This window comes from Calonectris borealis, chromosome 22, assembly GCF_964195595.1.
Source record: "Calonectris borealis chromosome 22, bCalBor7.hap1.2, whole genome shotgun sequence".
In the NCBI taxonomy this organism is placed as follows: Eukaryota; Metazoa; Chordata; class Aves; order Procellariiformes; family Procellariidae; genus Calonectris; species Calonectris borealis.
Window position 1 is genome coordinate 6,947,709 of NC_134333.1, and position 19,702 is coordinate 6,967,410.

Here is a 19,702-nt window from a genome sequence, read left to right on the forward strand (position 1 = left end):
CTCTGCAAGGATGACTGTAATGACGTGGCTTTTGGTCTGAACAGCTTCACGTGGTACCTCAAAAGTGTAAATCTGTCGGAGATTTCCTTGTCAAAACTACTTACGTTTTTGTGCCATTTTTATGTATAAAAAAAAGAATAAGCATTCCCCTAGGTATTTTATGTTTCCTGAGTCATGGTCCCTCCTGCTCCCAAATAAGTGATTTAAATTGTTAGCTCCAAGAAGGTGTATTTTTGTAATAGGCAGCTCCAATATATTTCTTATTCATCTTGATAAAAGTTATGGTTTTGGGAAGATATCTTGATCTTTGCCACCTATCAGTCCTGAGCTGCAACGAACATCACCTCCAAATCTCGCAATCATGAATCGCCACCGAATTTCGTATTTTAAAAACACAGAGGCTTTAACATGTGTCCCAGAAGGTTAACGTGCTCTTTGTAAAATATTTGAGAATTAGCAAAGGACAGAAAACAGTTAATCAGGGTGGGAAGTCGATCCTTACACCATTATGCATAATTGCTTCTCTCCATGTGTTTTTGCTTAGCATAAAATGTTTTTGTACATGCTAAGCTCATTTTACATATCTATATTGCTAGACACAGCATTAATTTGTCAAAGTTCAGAGTGTGGCTCTTCAGACTCCGAATTAACTGCATTAAGAGCATAACTATCCAGTAAGGTGTATAGAGTGGACATTTTGGTGTTGTAATCTGGATGTAAAGTCCAAATTTTAACCAGTCAGGTTTTCTCTGATGACTTGTCCTCTTGGAGTTACTCCTATCCGTTTGTATGTCACCTCTTATATAATTTCAATTATTAGAGAACAAGCATGTCGTATCTCTAATCTGCACAGCACAGGGACTATTTCATGCTTACTGATGACTTTAATAAATGCATCACTTGGGTTAGAACAGACTTATTTTGAAATTTTAGATCCTCTACAGTAAAGGGAAGTTCAGTCTACTTATGTTGAAAGGGTAACAAAAAATGTTACAAGGTCCAGATCTTCAAATTCAGGCACTCTTATTTGTAAAAGAAAAGAAACAGAGAAGTGGGGAGGAGGAGGGAGGAGGTGAGACAAGAGGAGAGGTAGGAGCAAGTCAGCCCTTTCTCCTGAAAGCCACTAAATCCTTTTTGTGTAAAACAGAATGGTTGGTGAAAATGCTGACCTGACTTTAACCTCTGAATAGCTTCCAGGATTTTTTGGCTCTCACTATGTAAAAGCAGCCAACTGTTAATGTTCAAAATCTGCTACTGAAAAGAAAACTGGTCAAAGAATCACATGCTGCTATGGGGGAACTTTGCACTTCACGTCCTCACAAAAGTGGACTGTAAAGTTTTGCTGCTTGAATGCAGCAGAATATAAGAAAATCTCCAGCAATCTTAGCAAGCCTGCAAAATAAAACAGAAAACATTTCTCGTCAGTATGTAAAGCTTACCCAAGTGCTTGTGATGTTCAAGCAGCACTTTGTCATTTAGCAGCAGTCTCCCAAGGGTATTAAAAGCACGGCTGTTTTCTGTGTGGAATCTTCCTGCAGAAGTGCTGTAATTCACTCCGATGTGAAATGGGTTGATGCTTTTCCTTAATGTAGAGTTCCCGCTTAATTGTTAGAGGGATCATCTTGAGCAAGGAATAGGTATGACGTTAAAGCAGCTTAAAGGGAAACCTGCGTAAATCCTCTTGCACCGCTGTCGCAGTGATGTAGATAGGTCTAATACCATGTGGACCAGTTGGCTTCACTTAAATTTTGTGAATTTTTCCAATGAAGAACGACGTGTAAAGGACCCCCGTCCCCTCCTGGAGGCCCCTGGCATGCAGCTTTTTTCACATTCTTTTTTTGCTGTTTTTTACTCTTACTCCTGAGCTTTTAGCAAGTTGCTGCTTTCTACAGATTTATGTGTTTGTGGGTTAAAAATAGATTTGTTAATAAATTCATCTGGAGTGTGTGCTAAGCAGAATAGATGCTGCTGACAATAAAACAAGATAGATTTGTTTGCGAGTTTAACTGCTTTGAGAAGGGAACAAAGAGCAGCCCAAAAGGCACATCAAGATACGCTTAACTCAGGTTAAATATTTTTCTGATCTTACAGCTAAAGCATTTGAATTCTGACATTCTCATCAGTATTATGAAATGCTCTATTAATAATGAATAAGATTTCTAAGAATTACAGATCTTTTTTTAAATCGAGCCAGCTTCCATTTGGGCTCATTCCCCAAAGGAGGAGGAGCTCCCTGAAAGATGTCTGATATTGATGAATAATGAGCTTTTGTTCACTAATGCATCTGCGTATTGCAGGTGATGGGGCTGCCAGTTCAGGAGGTGAAAAGGGAGGCTATTTATGAGGCATCTCACCAGTTCTTGAGCAAAATTAGTGGGGTCAGAAAATCCCAACCACATGAAGCACAGAAGGACACCATCTCTGGATCCCGATTCAGTTCCTTTGCCATTTCATTAAAAGGACAAATTAAGCAGAAAGCAAACGCATGCGTGCACGTGTGACATGCTTCACGGTCGATGTCAGGGGTGAGAAACCATGAAGTCATGATACAACAGTTCTGCCTTCCCCCAGTTAAGGGGGTTGGATTCAACACCAAAATCTGGCCCTTAAATACTGGATAGATAATGGGTCAGCTACAGGTGTTTGTTACTGGAAAAAAAAGGAGAAAGACATGTGTTTAAAGCTGAAGGAAGTGGCACAGAACAGATGTTATACGCGGAACTGTGAAATTTGCTTTGGTTTGTGGTCCAGCCCGATAGATGGAAAAAAAATTGAGTGAAAAAATTGCAAGAAATAATAAACTGAAAAGACAAATCAAAAGACAACTAGAGGAAAATTCAGTGTTGTCAACTCCCACGGTGTTATTTTGGATACTGTGGTAAGTGACTTTTCTTTAATGATTTAGCTGTTGATGGCGTGAGATTAGATGGGACTCTCAGCTTTTATTTTAAGAGCAGCAAGATTTTAACCTTCACGGTTATGAAAAGCTTCACAATGATCCAAGCTTGCCCAAAACGTTAATGCCAAGTATACAAATAACTTCCCTCCCCTTGTGCGCACACCCCCACACATGCCTTCTTTCTGCTTTCTTGTTTAAATCTTATAATTTTAAAACCAGTCTCAAGGCTGTGGTGGACTTAAAAAAAGAAGAAAAATTGTCCTTGCTGATGCTAAAGAAGAAAAAAAAGGTGAACTGATGTTGATGAGACAGGCAAAAATAAAGAAGGAACCAAAATGGTAAAAGGTGGACAATACAGAGAGGATACTGAATCAAGAAGGTGATGGGGGTTGATGTAGGGTTGAAGGGATGTGTACGTACAGGACCTGCATTTCTTCTGAAATTTTAACAGTCCCACTGTTAAAATCCGCTGGTTACCTGTAGCTGACACGTGCAGCGAGGTATAGGTTTGTAGAGGGGAAGCACAGCATACGGGGTCAGGCTGGGCCAGGAAAGGAGCGTGTGGCTTATGGCCACGTCTGCAGTTCGGTAAGCCCTTCTCCATAATGTTAGTGCCTCACCGGCACAGAGATGTTACTCCAGATGTGCAAGTGTGGTTTGGCAAGAGGGATATGTTTAAATAATAGTACTTAGGAGCATGTGGGGTTTTTTAATGATGCTTTGGTAAATCAGCCATCAAGGCTGCTACCTCTGTATTAGATTTGGAATCTTTTTAACAGTTTTCGTCAATGTTTACAATAGTGGGCTGTGCTTAAAAACATTCATTACCTTGTTTCTGCAAGTGGTAAACTGAAGTTTCTAAAGTAAAGCTTGGCTGATCTGTTCTGTCTCACAAGCAGGGTATTTGCAGGGAGGTGTGCTCTGATGGTGGGAGTGTCTCGCTCTGTTGAAATGCTGTTTTACCCAGGCCTTACATTTCTAGTCCGAGTAGCACGCAGGTACGAGCCCTTGGAGGCATTCATACCATTCTTCATCCCGCTTGTCAGCCGGTGCAGCAGGGAATTCAGATTTAGAACAGGACGAATATAGGGTCAGCATGATGCTACTGTCAAGGTATTTTTCATTATGTTTCAAGACCTTTTGTGTGCTTACCTGATTTACAATACCTCGAGGCTTGAAACAGAAATGGGTTTACCTGTTTAATCTCTGTCTTTTTAGAGGATTGTTTATATGAATTAAGCCAGTGATTACTTCTCCCGCCCCCCCATTCGAGACCAATGTTGTAAGAGAAGTTAAACATACAAAGAGCGGTGTGGATTTTGACCTCAAGCCTTGAGCAGGGCAGACTTAAGGGTTTGGGTTTGGTTTCTTTTTTTTTTTTTAACATGGAGAAGCCTTAAACTCACTGGCTGGTGGTGTCCAGCAGAGAATAATGTTCTTCGAAAAGCACCGAGTGCTCCCGGCGCTGTTGGGCCATGGGTTGCGTGTGACTGCCCGAGGCTGCCGCCTTCCCTAGGGAAAGGGTTGGGCTTATGCTTTCTGCCTGCCAAATTTTTCTGTTTGGCAGCCGAGCTCCCTGGAGTGGTCTGGGACGACACGGCTATATTTAGGTGTATCCTTCTTTGGCTGAGTTTGTGAAGGCTTATGTAGATTAGGGTAAAATATTTATTTTACTCCTGGCCAACTCGTACATGTTAGCTAGGACATCTCTAATGCGGAAAGGCAAGTTGTGTTTTAGTACGTTACTGGAGACGAGTGAAACGAGGTTAACTTGCAGAGTTTGCCTGAGTGTTTTTAGTACCTAATTTCAGTGCAACATGTGAAGCTCGCTACTTTGCTGCATTTATTTCTTTAAAGCAACAAAACCCCTATTTCCTACTTGAGACATTATAAATCTTTACATACAATTAGTGTTACGGCTGTTGGTCATCGTAAAGTGGTAACTGTAGAAAACTGCTTTCTCCTGCAGTTCCATCTGAAAGGTGAGCGTAAAGGTTGACGTTTTCTAGGCATGATCTCTGCCTCAGGGAGAATTGGATGGGATGGTAAAAATCCCCTCGCGTGTCTGACTCGAGACAAGTACAGTTGAAAGCCTCGTGCTCCAGGGCAGAGGCCAGCTTGCAACTAAATGAGAAATAGTATTTGCTGTCCTGTAAATACATGAAGCTCTCTGAGAAGTGTAGTACTGGCTGCAGTGACATCTACGGTGCTGTCTTGGATGAATTGCTGCCTTGATACAGTTCTGTTTTTTTCCCAAAGAAATAAAAATATTTTAAACCATGTTATTTGCAAAAAATTCTAATCAAAATGTTTTCACCAAGGGAAACGAGCCAAGTTTGAAAATGAAAGTTTGACGTAGGCAAGTCCTCTGCCAAGGAAAATGCAGGCGTAAATCTTGAATACTAGAAGCCAGGTAGGATTGTAAAATAACTCCAGCATCTCTGGAGTGTATCCCCTTCTGGCATCAAAGTCCACGTGTCTTCAAAGACGCCCAGGCTGTGCTGCTCAAAGCTGATGCAGGTAGTGCTGTTACAGAGGGTGGTGTTGAAATCTTGTGGAAAGAGATACAGCAAATCCTCAGAGAAAGCCGCGGAGAGGATTGCAAAGGGGTGCCGCGCTGCCTGCATCCTCTCTTTTGAGGGTCTTTCCATGTTAACTATTCATTAATGTATTCTACAGCGCTCAGATGTTTTAGATACCTCAAATTTTATCTGTGTCCATATTAAATAGTGTCAGACTGCGTGCCAGCTGAGACTGGAGATACATACATATATATAGAATTATATATGTATAGATACACACAAGCCACACGTCTATATTTATATACATTTGGTATTACTTCAGTGTTATAGAGAACCTCAGATGTTTCTGCATGGCCGTCAGGTTTTGCATGTTCAGTGTGTGACTTGCATGGCTGCCCCTGTCTTACTCCGTCCCCTGCAATAACCCTCTCCGTGCCTCCACGAGGCAGCGACATCTCTTCTGCTTCCGACAGCCGCCGGCACTTGCCGTGGTCTGTGTGTTGGCAGCCCATGGGCTCCGGTGTGGCAGGGCCCAGGCACTGCAATGTTCTGCTTTTTTTCACCAGGGTTGTGCTTTCTGGCTGGATTCAGCATTGAAAAGAGCTTCACGTAAACGCATGTTCTCTCACGGCATCTCTGCAGCCCTTCTCGCATCATGGTGTGTTCCTGTCGTGCCACCCCCAGCTTAACGTGTCCCATCACGTAACCTGATGCGCTGGGTATGTCAAGAGACTCAGGGTTGAAAAATCTGCCTCTCAGCAGATGGCTTAAGGCAAAAATTCCTGCTCTTTGATGGATTTGAGGTCATCAGTTTATCTTTCCCAAATTTAGAGCGTGCTATCTGTTAAGAGGTTGCATTTTTTTGAGCTTTTGGTTGATTAGGTATCCTTATATAGGGTTTAAAAATCATAGAATTACAGAATGGTGGGGGTTGGAAGGGACCTTTAAAAATCATCTAGTTTCAACCTCCCTGCTGTGAGTGGGGACATCTTCCACTACTAGATTAGGTTGCTCGAAGCCCCACCCAACCTGACCTTGAGCCCTTCCAGTGATGGGGCATCCACAACTTCTCTGGGCAACCTGTGTCTCACCACCCTCACTGTAAAAATTTCACCCGTAAGAAATTTTCTGGCAATGCCTGAAGGACCATTTGTTTCTTTTTTAAACCTTGATTTAAGAAAGTGTTAATTCTGTTATCTCCATCAGTGTGACAATTCCATTGTCATTTTCCAGTTTTCCGGTTTCCAGGGCAGGGATGCTGTGAGCCCCCTCGGGGACGGGAGCTCTCCTTCTCCCGAGGCTGCGACGCCCCTCATCCTGCAAACCCCGCATGTGTCCTGCGAGCTGAGATGTTACAGTGATGAAAACCTCAGACACCAGGTTTCTCGCCTGTGGGTTAAGCTGAGTCCACGAGTGCTCCTGTAGCTCCATTTAGCACTGACGCAATTTAAACAATGTAATGTATAATTGGGGTCTATGGGGACTTTTCATCATTGGGACCTCCTGTGAAGGGCCGTCGGCTGGGTTAGCCAGAGTCATAGTTGTGAATTACAGAGCAAAGAGATTTCAAAGGATGAGCAGAAAATACTTGTTTCGTGGTTTAGATGTTCAATCTAACCAAAGTAGTAATATCACAAGGAATCTTAACTTGAAAGTCAATTTTTAGTATAACCTGATATTCTGATGCTCTCCTTCAGTATTCTATGTATACCAAAATCTGCTTAACAATAGAAGTATGGACAGCGATGTCGTCATGTTAGTTTGCAGCTGCTGTTGTCCCTTTCGGTCGGCTTTTCTGCATCTGGATTAAGGCCCAAAATATTCTTAACATGTAGATACGGTTTAGGTACATTAATGATGCAACAGGAGCCCTGTTGTGACTGTGAGTAGGATTCATCCCGAAGGCGGGTCTTCATTCCCCATGCAACCCTCTAAAGAGATTATTGCTGTAAAGCACAGTTAATCCCCCGCAGGGTCCAACGCAGGAGGTGATGGGGAGATGTACTCACACACCCGAACCATACGAGCACAGGCCCTGTGCTAGAATACCCTTTGCAGCTCTGGAAACTTTCGGGTATGGATACGGCAAACTGGCAGAAAGAATGTTATTTTGCAGATTTCCTTCTGGCTGCGGGTGTTCATGGGCTTGGTCCCGTCGGGGGCTGAGCTGACACGAAGTTCTTTCTACCCAAGAAATCCCGGCACTTTATTTGTATATGAGCGTGACCAACTTTTTACGCCTGAGATAATGTGAATTTTCTGAAATTAGATGTTGCTTTCTCAGATTTTGATTGTGAAGGTGTAATTTCTGAGTAGCTCTCTGGGTCGCTTTAGCTCCCCAGGAGACGTGCTCTGCATGCCGGTTCATGCTGCGGGCTTGTAGGTAGCCTTACGTTTTTGCCTTTCAAATAAAGTCAAAATTGGTTTGGTTTAAAATAGCTCATAGAAGAGATTAAGTCCACAGAGCAATCGCTTCCAGCCTGTGTAGCAGTACTTATATCATCCAGGGCTGTTCAGAAGGTAAATTAATCCACAGGGAACAATCCTAAATACCTGATTCAATGACGAGTTTGCACATAAAACAGCTTTAGTGTAAAACAGTGAAGATTATGTTTAAAGTGAACACAAATTGACGATTAGAAAAGGGACCAGCAAGATTTATTAGCTCTTTTTTCTTTTTTTGTTGCTTCATTTAGAGAAAACTTATTTTGACACATAGTTATTTTGGTTTTCCTCAGTTTGATGTACTGGAAGATGACTGATTTCAGGTGCTGACGTGTTTCTACAAAGGTTAATTAGACATATGCTGAGATAGGTTTTTAAAATTAATGCATTTTAATGGATCAATGGATTTTTTTTTTTCTGTAAATAGACAACGTAGTATGGTTAGCACTGCAGACCCAGACTTTGAAATGGAGATTTTCTAGAAACCAGTTTAAAACCTATTTCTCAATATTAAACAGTTTGAGGGAACAAGAGAGATCTGTGAACATCTGTTTCTTGTTTTTATCTTGTCTTCATATGCTAAAGTGTAAATGTTTTTACCTGACAGCAAACCTATGTTTAAATGCCAACAAGCAAATACCAGTTCTTAACAGTTGCATGTGTTGGCTTCAAATTTCAAAATATGTTACAAACAAGTAAATTTTGGAACCCTTGATGAGATATGAAGATATTGATCCCACTGCATAGACAAGAAACCCAATACTGAGAAATAAAACAATAGAAATAGAGGTAAAGCTTGAAGCTGCATGGACTTTGTTGGGATGGATAAAGAACAGGCACAGTGAGAATTAGAGGTCTTGATTTTTTTTTAATGATGATTTTGCAACTTCAGACGTAAGCAGTTAATTCTGGTTCCTATTATAATGTCATTTAACATGTATAATTAAACCAGATCAGTCCTTGGACATTGAAGTTCATGGTTTTGCATTGGGATAGACCCCAGCAGCCTGCTTGGCACCTCGGTAAGGGGAGCCCTCCAGAGCCCCTGGCTTTAAGTGTCATCACTTTCATATTTTGTCAGATCTATATGGGTATTTCTGAGAATTTAAATCGAATGCCTAATGTTAGGCAGTGAAATTATTCCTGTAAATTCCTCAACATGTAAACAACTGGCTAAAATATGTAGTGCTCTGCTTCTGGATGCATTTAGAAAAACAAACTAAATAACGCTTATCCATTTGCAATTAAACTGCATCTTCCTTTAGGTGCTCTTGGGCTGGATCTTCTTTTCTAGGCTGCTTACTCTTAAAATTTGGCGTAGAAAAAGCTTTAGCCTAAAAGCATGTGATTCTTTGAAGTAATTTACTGTTTGTGTTTATCAATATAAAAATTAATGTGGTGGTGTTTGTTAATGAGGCAGCATCTCCCTTGGTTCAGGAAGGCAGGAAGGCTGCCCCTGGGGAGGCGATACAGCGTGATTTGTGTTCAGACAAGAAGCGGGAGATCCACACTGTTGTGTCCAGGGACAGATGGCACAGAAATTAGCAGAGAATTTGCCTGGGAAGGGTATTTACCACGGCAACATGAAAACGCCAGATTTCAGTGGATTTAGCAAGTAGATCTACAAGCCCAGGGCACGTCCGGGATATTCCAGGGTCGAATTGAATTTCAGGGTTTTGAATAGCAGTGGAAATGTGTGTGACTGGGGCAATGAGAGGATAGTGAGCTCTGGTTTGTGATCTCTCTTTTTTTTTTCTTTCTGTTTCCCCCCCCCCTCTAAGTTAGGGAGCAGGCAAGTTTGACACACTCAGATGAGCTGGTATGGGTGTTGGGACCTTCTCTTAATACCTAAAAGGTCTGATTATGACCTCGAACCAATATGTGGGAGACCAAAGATGAAAGGAAAGTCCACAGCCCAAAGGGAGTTACAGCCAGGGGATAACTGCATCGGAATTCAGGAGGGAAAACACCAACGGGGAGAAGACGTTAGTGGTGTGGATCAGTATAGTGTTGTCACTTCCCAGTGTGAAAGTCAGTATAGCAACAGTCCTGATCTGTAAAATGAAATAATACAAGGGAAAATGTGTGGATTACTGTTAAAGCTTCGTAAAAACCTGCTGTCAGTCAAACGAGATACTTGGTTCAGTTTCTGAACCAAACTAATCCATGAGAGCTGGTTGTTCATGCAAGTCAGGCGGGGGCTTTCTGTGCTTGCGGCTTTTCAGTGTCAGACACTGCAAGGTTATAAACTCTGCAAATATTCCCTGAAAAGGTGGTAATTACGATGCGAATTAAAAGATATGAGGAGTGCTGATGTTTTTTTCCTTAATAATTTCTGGAATTGTGTATTCGAATATAACGCTTAATACTCTTCGTAATTACAAATGGCTTTTAATGGTATGATCCAAAACATTATAGCCTAAATGTTCTTTTAGCAGTAGTAAGCAGAAACAGCATCATTAAACCAAATTCCATAATCTCTGATTTATGTGAATGTGGAAAATATGATGAACATCGTTTCTTGGCTCTTGCATTGCACAACTCGGCGTAGAGCAGCGTGTGTGCGAGCCATTCTTTCTTTGTTACTCATTTTGTTTATAATTTCTTCCTTCAAGCTACTTTGACAAGTTACTCAGAAAATGTGGAACGCACTAAATATGGAGGGGAAAGCAGTAAAGAACTTGGATCTGGAGGAAACCTGAAACCTTGGCAGTCCCAGAAATCCAGCATGGACTCCTGCTTATACCGCGTGGACGAGAACATGACGGCTTCCACCTACAGCCTGAACAAAATCCCAGAGAGGAACCTGGAGACAGTCTTGTCCCAGTCAGTGCAGTCTATTCCTCTTTACCTTATGCCACGGCCAAATTCAGTAGCAGGTAAGAAATAAACATTTTTTACCTTTAGGTCAGATTAAAGTTAAAGCCAGACACAGTACATGCATGTCACAGCCTTTTTCGTGTTCTCGTTATCCAAAGAGAAATCTCCTGACTGTAGTCATCATCATTAAGCGTGACAAAAATTGTCTTTTCATTTGACTTATTGCTTCTAAATGGAAAATTCCTGTGGGGAAAACTGGTTCTGATGATGTTTAATGGTTATTTCAGCAATCTGTGGTCTCTTTTTTACAAAATTGTACAACTGTAAGAGTATTGGAGAACATATTTACAAAAAAAGAAGATTCTTTGCTATCATTATAAGGCAAATAATCTTGGGTTTAAATACCACATAATTCCAAGGCATCATAGCCATTTCTACTGTTTCAAAGGATTCATTGCAAGTAAAATCAAGTGTCTGATTTTCTCTGACAATCTTAAGAACTTTGGAGTTAAGAGAATTACGATACTTTCTCTCTAGAAAAGTTGCTACGGGTCCTATCTCTTTTGGTGGACTTTGCCCTGAACGTCTTAGCACACACGTGTGCCCGCCCGTGGTTTGGCTTTTGCAGCAGCTGGGATTTGCTAATGACTGAAATTTTTTGGTTTGGCATAACATCAAAATTTTCTTCATTTAATTTCATGTCTGCTGTTTGAACAATTCCTAAACGACACTGTGACATATCTTGTTGATGTCTTTTAACAGTCTGCTAAGTTTCCCCCTGAAGTTGGTAACAGCAAGACAGAAACAAGAGATAGGATTAAAAAATATTAAAGCTTTGCTGAAAAGCTGCTTGCCTGGCATTATTCTCCTTTGCTTTGCTGCCCCATGTTTTTTTCTTGCTGGGTAACTTCCCTGGGGTTAAACACTCTGCTGAGGTAGTCTGTATGTCTTGTCCGTATAGACACATGGAGAAATACAGTCTTTGTCTTTCGGCAGGGTCCCTGCAGGATTCTCCCGCTGACTGGCAGCATGAATAGTGCTCCAGAAAGTCCGGACTGCGCAGAGCTGGGATGTTGTCTGTTAAAACAGCATCTCTTGGCAACCCAGGCTGCATTGCATAACTAGAATAGGTTTCCTTTTTAATCCCTCTTTGGACAGTCACAGGCCTAAAAGCGATGTAGAAACGAGATTTTACTGATGCTAAAATATGGGCACACTAAGCATGGAGGTACAACAACATGTTTACTTGTGTCTAAAAGAGTAAAAGCATGGGAATTCAGAATGGAAAGAGGGGATAGGAAAAAAGTGGGAAGCTCCTCTTGCATAGCCTGTTACTTTAGGTTCATTTCTTATAATGACACTGCGTAAACACCTTCAAAAGAAAACAGGGCCGGCCAGGTACCATAAATTTAAATATGCTGTGTATTGGTTTAATTGACTTTGGAAGTCGTTGATTTGCTTGATGCATTTAGAGGCAAATACCTTTCCAAGAGAAAACTATCTAGCAAGGTTTGGGAACCTTTTCCTTCTGGCTGGTTTTGTTTTGGGGGGTTTTTGCTGCTTTTAAGTAGTACGTCAGCTAACAGTTCATATCCCAGGATAAGTCGTTGTGGTAGTAACTGTGGACAAGAATACAAAATTTGGCTTAACTTTTTATCATCAAATGATCACATCTCCTATAAGTTTATGGCACCAGTATGTTTTCTAGGTAATAGATTTGTATGTGGTTTTTCCCCAGATCGGTTAACCTCGTTATCTGTGTACTTGAATGATGGGAGAGGGAAACCAGATGTAGTTTTATGGTTGACTTAAGCCTGTCTCCAAAATGTGCCATTGCCCTGCGCTGTCTGCCAACCCCATGTCCTTGCACCAGCGCTATACGTTGGGTAGCCATTTGGTAAACCAGATTAGTAGACTAGTCCCACTGAAAATTAACCCTCTAGAAAATATGTATATTAATTTTGAGCCACAAGTTCATTAGTGTGAAGGCAAAGAGTGGCTCGGAATGGGGCAGAAAGCTGCCCTTCTTTTAGTGGTATTCCACATTTTAAGGTAATCATGAAACCACAGCTTTGCTAAAACAGACTGTTCTTGTCTGTTTTTTTCAAATGCAGTTGAGTTTATATACAGTCTATTCTTGGGGACCAAAGCATGGCAGCACTTACACCTTGTGGCTTTTTTCTTCTTTTTTTTTTTAACGGTTCTCCCTGTATATCTTCCAAAACAGCACAAAAATGTTCTTTCTTACAGCAGGCTTACAAACAGCAAACCTTCATTCATCCTACGGCTTACAACTGGAAGCAGTTCTCCCAACATGTATTGACTTCGTTGCGTAATATTTCTTCAGAAACAGTTAAAAGCACTTTTTTTGGTAAATACTCTCTTGGAAAAAACCACTGGAAACTTGTGTGCCTTAAAATGCCAAAGTGGGATGTTAGATTTGGTAGAGCACTTCTGGGTCTTGGTAAATCACTGAGATTCATGGGTTACCGTATATGTGATACGAGTTTTTTAAAAGCCCAGTTGTGGGAGCAGTGAGAGCACGTCTTTCACATCGGCTCAGTGGGAGCACGTATGGTCAGCAATACTGAGTTCCTGCACGGAGTATAAAAGTTGTTAGGCAATTTTATGGTATTAAGTCAGAAGCAGCTGTGAAGGGCACTGCTGTTTGCCCGGGCAGCGAGCGTTGCAAAACAGACTTGGAAGAGAAAGGGGAACTGTGCTGCAGAAGGGTCAGAGCAAATTACCCCTCTTGCAAGGAGCAGGAGAACTTAAAGGTCTCCGGGTCACACATAACTTTAGGGACAAATTGCTCACAGCTTGGCTGCGAGGTAAAATACTACTCATAAATTAGAAGAAAATTAAGCAAAATGTGAGCATAGTCTCTGTGCACTAATACTGTGTTTGAGGGGGAAAAAACTTAAGAAAATTCAGGGACCGGAGCTGCTGGTTCTTTCCTCCGAATATCTGACATTAACAGCTCTCCCTTATATTGAAATTTGTGCCACCACACTTCAGAGCCACCCCCCCTTCAAAGTCGTGGGGGCAGCTCAGGCACGGAGTCCATTCCACCTTCAAATTTCATCACGTCTTTTCAAAGCTAAAAATGCAATTCAGCCTCTGAAATTGGTTTCGTGCACCATTTGCAGACTGCCTTTATAAACGCGGAGGGGACCCCAGCCTGGCTCTGTATTGTCTTTTTTGTCTTTTGATATAGAAAAGGTATTTTTGATCTCCGTAGGGAATCTTTTAAAGATCTTCTTACTGAGTTAGCATTTCTCTTGCACTTTTTTTCTGGCAGGTTGGTGGAGCTAAGTATTCTTTCAGCATCTTTTAGTTATGTCTCTCTGGAATTCCAAGGTTTTTTTACAATCTCGAGATTTTTTTGATGTTTTCTACATTATACTATTTCTGCCACTTTACTTATGAAGTCCCTATCAATTCAAAAAGAGAAATGGTTCCCTCGATGTATTCTTCTTATCTTTGGAGAGAGCGCTTGTTGCCACAGCGCAGCCTGAGAAATTTAGATTTTCATCAGCTAAATTGCATAAAACCAGCTGGAATGAAACGGTTGTATAGCTTTCATCTTGGAAACGGAAACGTATCCCACTCCAGCTAGAATGAAGGAACGGTGGCCCTTCGTGGATATTGGCCTCGGTTTCTGATAGTCTCTTGGAGTTGGAGAAGATTTACCTGGATTTACCTAAGATTTTTTAATGTCGTGCATTTAGTAGCTTATAATTTTACCAAAGTTACGCTGTTTGAATTCAGAGTTTTAAGGTCAGATGGCTGAATTTTCTGAAGAGCTTTAGCATAACTGTTCAGCCACGTTGGACATGAAAATAAGGGGGAAAATGCAATGTTTTGCTGGAGGTAAATTCCCGTACTCGCTTCATTTGAGAGGTCCCAGCACCTCCAGCTTTGCCACTTGGGCACAGCCGGTGTTACACTGCTTTTGTTAAACCTCTCTTGAGGCTCTAAATTGGAGTAAATTCTTGTAATCTTACTGTCTTCGGTGATCTGAGACAACTTAATTTGTGTGATGATCATGTTATTGCAGAAAGAGTTGTAAAAATCAAGTTTAGTTGTGGTAGCCTTATACTTAAACATATTTAAAAATTCACTCTATTTTGGTGAACTCCATCCCTAACTATGTAAAATGTAGAGTATTACCAGATTAGAACCACAATCAGTCACATTAACATTTCAAGATTTTAAAGTAGTATTTTTTGCACAGAGGGAAGTGATTATATTTTCTGTTAACCTCGATGTTATAACTCAAATCCATTAATACGCTTTTTTCTTTTGTTTACCCAATGCTATGTTATACTGTATTAATTTAACAGGGGGGAGACACCCACAGAAAGGCAAATTAAAAATTCTTTTAGTTCTAATTAAGGAAATTGCCTTCCTACGTAGTCAGGATAAGGGAGTGTTGGGAGGTACGTGTTACCTCTCCTGAACACAGTACAAAGAAATGTTGCTTCATTCTTCCAATTTTTCTTGCTGGGTGGCATTCAGAAAGCATAACCCAGTAATCACCAGTTCTAGCTGAAACCCCAAATCTTGAAGCTTTAAAAAAAACAGGAAGGCAGGAAATGGAAAGGAACAAAGAAGTGGAGTCCAGGTAAGAAGTGTCCGTGCTAGGGGTGACGATATGGAAGAAATCTGTATTTCCCCAACACGCACAAAAGCCGTGTGTACGCCAGCTGAAGCAGTCTTTGCCAGAGGCCCTCGTGGTGGCAGTGGCAAAGGGTACAGAGCTAATCTGGAAGTCCTCCGTGGTTATGACACTGATAGCAACAGCAAAGTACCAAAAAAGCAATTATAATTCCCTTTTTTGTTGCGTTTACCTGTTCTCCAGTGATTTGGGTGACAGTTTCAGAAAGACAGTCAGGAGTTGCTAGCAAAATTCTTTCCAAAAACCCCCAAAAGTAAAAAAATAAGTGGTCTTTACTTCCGTGTGGTGCAGAACTTTTTACCTGTCAGGAGAGATGGTGCGTGCTCCAAAATGAGGGAGGGCTGCAATTTTTGAGAGGTTATGCCAAGAAAAACCCCTGTAAAAATAATCCCGGGTCTTCCAATAATTCTTTAAAACTCAGTTTTACAGTCCAGCCCCACATGAATCCGTTTGCTTTGCTGTTTTATTGTTCCGAGAAACTGAAAGCTTCAGCTGCATTTTCTTCCTACCCCATCCCAGGCAAATAAGCACAATAATTCATTTTATATACTTACACATTTTTCCTACTAATCATCGGAAGACACTTGGCATTGGAGTTGGGCATTCAGGTTTTGAATGAACACAAATTTCTTAGGAAAGTTTGCATTTCGTGTACACAATGAACGTCTCATTCTATTTCCATTACCCGTGAAATGAAACATGAAATCTTGTGTTATTTAGACCACATGCATGGTTTATAAGGTCTGTTTAAACATTAACAGAGAATTAAAATGCCCTTATATAATAGCAGCTCCTCTCTTTTTCCTCTTGGAGAATACAAAATAGCAGCAAATACAGTGTTAGTTATTAACTTTAAATTCTTTACCCATTAGAAAAGTGTGTCTTTGAAGGTGAGGGCAGGATTTGCATAAATGCCTATAAATTATGTCTTTTGGGAACACAGTGAACAGTGGTTGTCCCGGGGAGCATCCTGTATCCCGGTATCTGGCAGCTGGTCCTCTAAGGGTGTTTCTGGCAGAGATCTGAGTCTCTGGCAGACCTGCCTGCCTCTGCCTGCACCCCACAAGGACAAAAACACAGGCTAATAGTACAAGAAAGGTTATGAAATGTGGCCTGAAAAGTGTGACTTCCAGAAAAGCAAGTATCTCTCTCACCTAAGGTCAGAAAAATATGAAGTCAAGCAGCGGTATTTGAGCAAGTGATGAAAGTGATTGGAAGAAACTGGTCACAAAAATGGGTTTTTTAATGTTGAAATATGTTCGTATTTCCCTCTGACCCATGGTTTCCCTGGAGGAGTCCGAGAGAGGTCACAGAGGTGATACGCTCCGGAGCGACCAACCCGAGAGGTGTGAAACTGCAGTAAGACCCATTGAAGACCACACGGGGGGAAGCAGAGCAGAAGCTTTTTAAGAACACCTTTAACTCTGCCCGAGGGAAGGAGAATTGATACAAAAATAGCACAGAGAGAAATATGATGTTAAGCGAAATGCGCTGCAACAGGGGGAAAGAAAGCTGTAATGAGATCTGCCGTAGAGCGCATGCTTTTGCGCAAGCCCTGCAGTGGTAGCTGCGTTGCAGTGTAACAAAAATTGGCACCTTTCTTCTTTTTTTACTTATATGGGGTATGGTTAAACTCTGAATTAGATGCAACTCTTCATACAAATTATTCCAAGGAGAGAGTTGAAGTGAAAATGCTTCGGATAAACCCCAGAACTTAGTATTGTCCTATTTGTGTTTGACCGTTTCTTGATAACTTAGACTAGATATCCAGCCAAAAATTATGGCATTAGATCTGAAGCATATTTATTAATACAGCTGTAAGGAAGCTGAATTTGGGGTACACAGAGGGTATCTTACCTTGAATAACGCAGTCGTGGCAAGCTGAATCCTTTGACTCAGATGAGAGCATCTCCCCCAGAAGACCCTGTCTGAAAAGTCCACCCCCTCCCTGGGCTGCCAGATACCAATTTCAAGTCAGGATTTTTGTGTTTGTCGTTCAGATATTACATTGAAACTGAATTATCTTCCACTATTTGTTTGCTGTTTTCTTGGGAGATTTGTGTCTGCAGTATGCAAATATTATTTTTCAGGAGGTACTTCTTTTCTCCCTTGTGTTTTATCTGCAGTCACTGTGTCCTATTGCGTAGGATAAGGTTCAGAATTGAGAGGAAACTTTCAACAGTTTAATATCATATTTTCTAAGATAAATTGATCTTGCATAATTTTTGAAGCACTGAAGCATATTCTCAGGAAAAATTACTCCTAGTTCCCCTGGCCTTAGGTCTCTTTAATTATTCCTCAGTTCTAAATCAGGAAGATAAATCTCGGCTCATCAGCCTGAGAAATGGCAGGATAGTTGTACTGACAATTGCAAAAATAATCCGTGGCAAAATGTGAAATGGATCTGGCAGCTCATGCTGACTGCAGTTTGTCTGTACGAGTCTCCTCAGTTGCGGCTGTAGAAGATGATGATGATGAAGGTGGGAAGAGAGCCTGGGCTGCTGAGGAATAACTCCTCGCTTCTTGTAGGACCAGCAATAAATCAGGCTGCTGGCCATCGTCATGCTCTTCTCTGGCAGTGTGCACAAAGTCCACCCCTGCAAAACATCTGGGATTGCAGCTGGCTTCTCGTTTCACAGACAGGACAGAGGTGGAAATGCAAACTCTTAAAATAAATAAAAGGAAGATAAAAAATGCCGGCAGGATTGCAGTTCTCCCCAGGAAATGGAACAATTCTTCTTCGAGGAGGCTGCACGTGTATTGTAGGGACTCGAAAAATATTTGGTTGTTGTTTGCTTCAGAAACTCCTCTCTGCCTGTTGTGCAGTAATTAGTGCCATCGAGCAGCCGTCGGAACACCCGGATCGTCGTGCCTTTGCCGTTTGCTGGTTTGGAGCAAGGCGAGTCGGTGCTCTTGAGGTGTAATAGAAGACCGACTGCCGTGTCTCTCTAGACCTGAGTCACTGGGTGAGCGTGAAGGACAGCTCTCAGGTTTCATTCCTGTTTTCTCACCAAAATCCACATCCTAGAAGATTAATGCAATTTTGAAAGATTGTTCAGCCCTTTGCATTAGAAAATCTTTTTAATTACACAGCTCAACAAGTGCTGGCAAAATTGTGTTCCTCGGAAACCGTCACGCGTCCCCACATCGCTAACCCTCCTGGTAGCTGCTGGCTGGTGTGGACACAGTCTAGAAACCAGTTTCTAAGAACGTCTCCAAAGTCCAGCTCTGCATTAACAGCTGTGGTCACCAGTTGTCCGTCATTTAGGCTCCAGAAATCTTGGCTTCATGTTGAGAACCTTTCCCTGTATCGTAAATAGGAGAATCCTGCAGCCCCTAAGTAGGTAAGGAGGAGATAGGGCTGATGTGTATGAGGCACTTGGCTCTTTATCTATTAACTGTGGCTTTTATGGAAGAGGTGAAGTATTGCAGAACTCCATTCATCTGAAGCTATTCTAAAAACAGGTTTTGAGGACTTAAAAAGGAGGAAAAAAAAGAAGAAAGACCAACAACAGAAAAAGAAGAAAGACCAAGAGCAACCAAAGAAGGCTGCTTAAAGGCAGCCTTCTTGGAAGAAAAAAAGTAGAATTGCCAATATTGCAAAGTAAACAATATACCCATGCTGATTTTTAGCCTCTATTTTAAAGAAAGCGATGTGTCAAGCAGGAGATGCCATGCTTGGTTAGACCAGCTGATAGAGTTTGAAAAACTGGGCTTGAAAACCTGGGCGTACTCTCCCAGCGAGTCTCTTCCTCAAGTTTTTTTCCACAAAGTTTTAAATGAACGCAATTAGTACTGATTTCAGAAAACTACACGCTAGGTGTGGAGCTGCCACTAGTTGATGCTTCTGAAACAGTCAAACAAGTCATGTATGTTTTGAGTGAAATATGGTTTGGGCAGTACAGGTTCTGTATGGCGTATGATCTGTGCCTCTTAAGAATAACAGTTTGGCATTTAAAATCCTGTGCATTTAAGAGGAGGCTCTGGACTGCCCCGGAGCGCTGCAGGTCTTGCTTCTTGGGCATACGGCAGGTTTTAGTGCAGTGTTTTCTTGGTGTGCGCAAGATTGGCTTGTGTGAGGGTGTTTTCCTGGAGATTGAAGTAAAAAAAAACATTGCTAATAATCATATTGTAAAACTGATTCTCTGTTCAAGGACTAATGTGAATTTTCAAAAAAAAAAAAAAGTTATGTTAGTGTTTTGTTGGTGAGTAATTGGGGAGGAAATAATTTTTGGTTTTAACTTGTTATATAAATTGGAAAAACGAGCTTTTCTCAGTTTGTTGCTACATTGAGTGATCTCGTATAAAGAAATGAATTACCAGCAGGATTAATGT

General features: G+C 41.4%; 1 protein-coding gene across 1 annotated transcript in view; it reads left to right on the top strand.

Annotated features, from left to right (window-relative positions):
- TANC2 (tetratricopeptide repeat, ankyrin repeat and coiled-coil containing 2) overlaps positions 1-19,702 on the top strand; it is a 245,472-nt gene that overhangs the window by 150,346 nt on the left and 75,424 nt on the right. Inside the window, exon 9 of the mRNA XM_075171255.1 lies at positions 10,482-10,745. Coding sequence (XP_075027356.1) covers positions 10,482-10,745 — 264 coding nt within the window. The remainder of the gene's footprint in view (positions 1-10,481; positions 10,746-19,702) is intronic.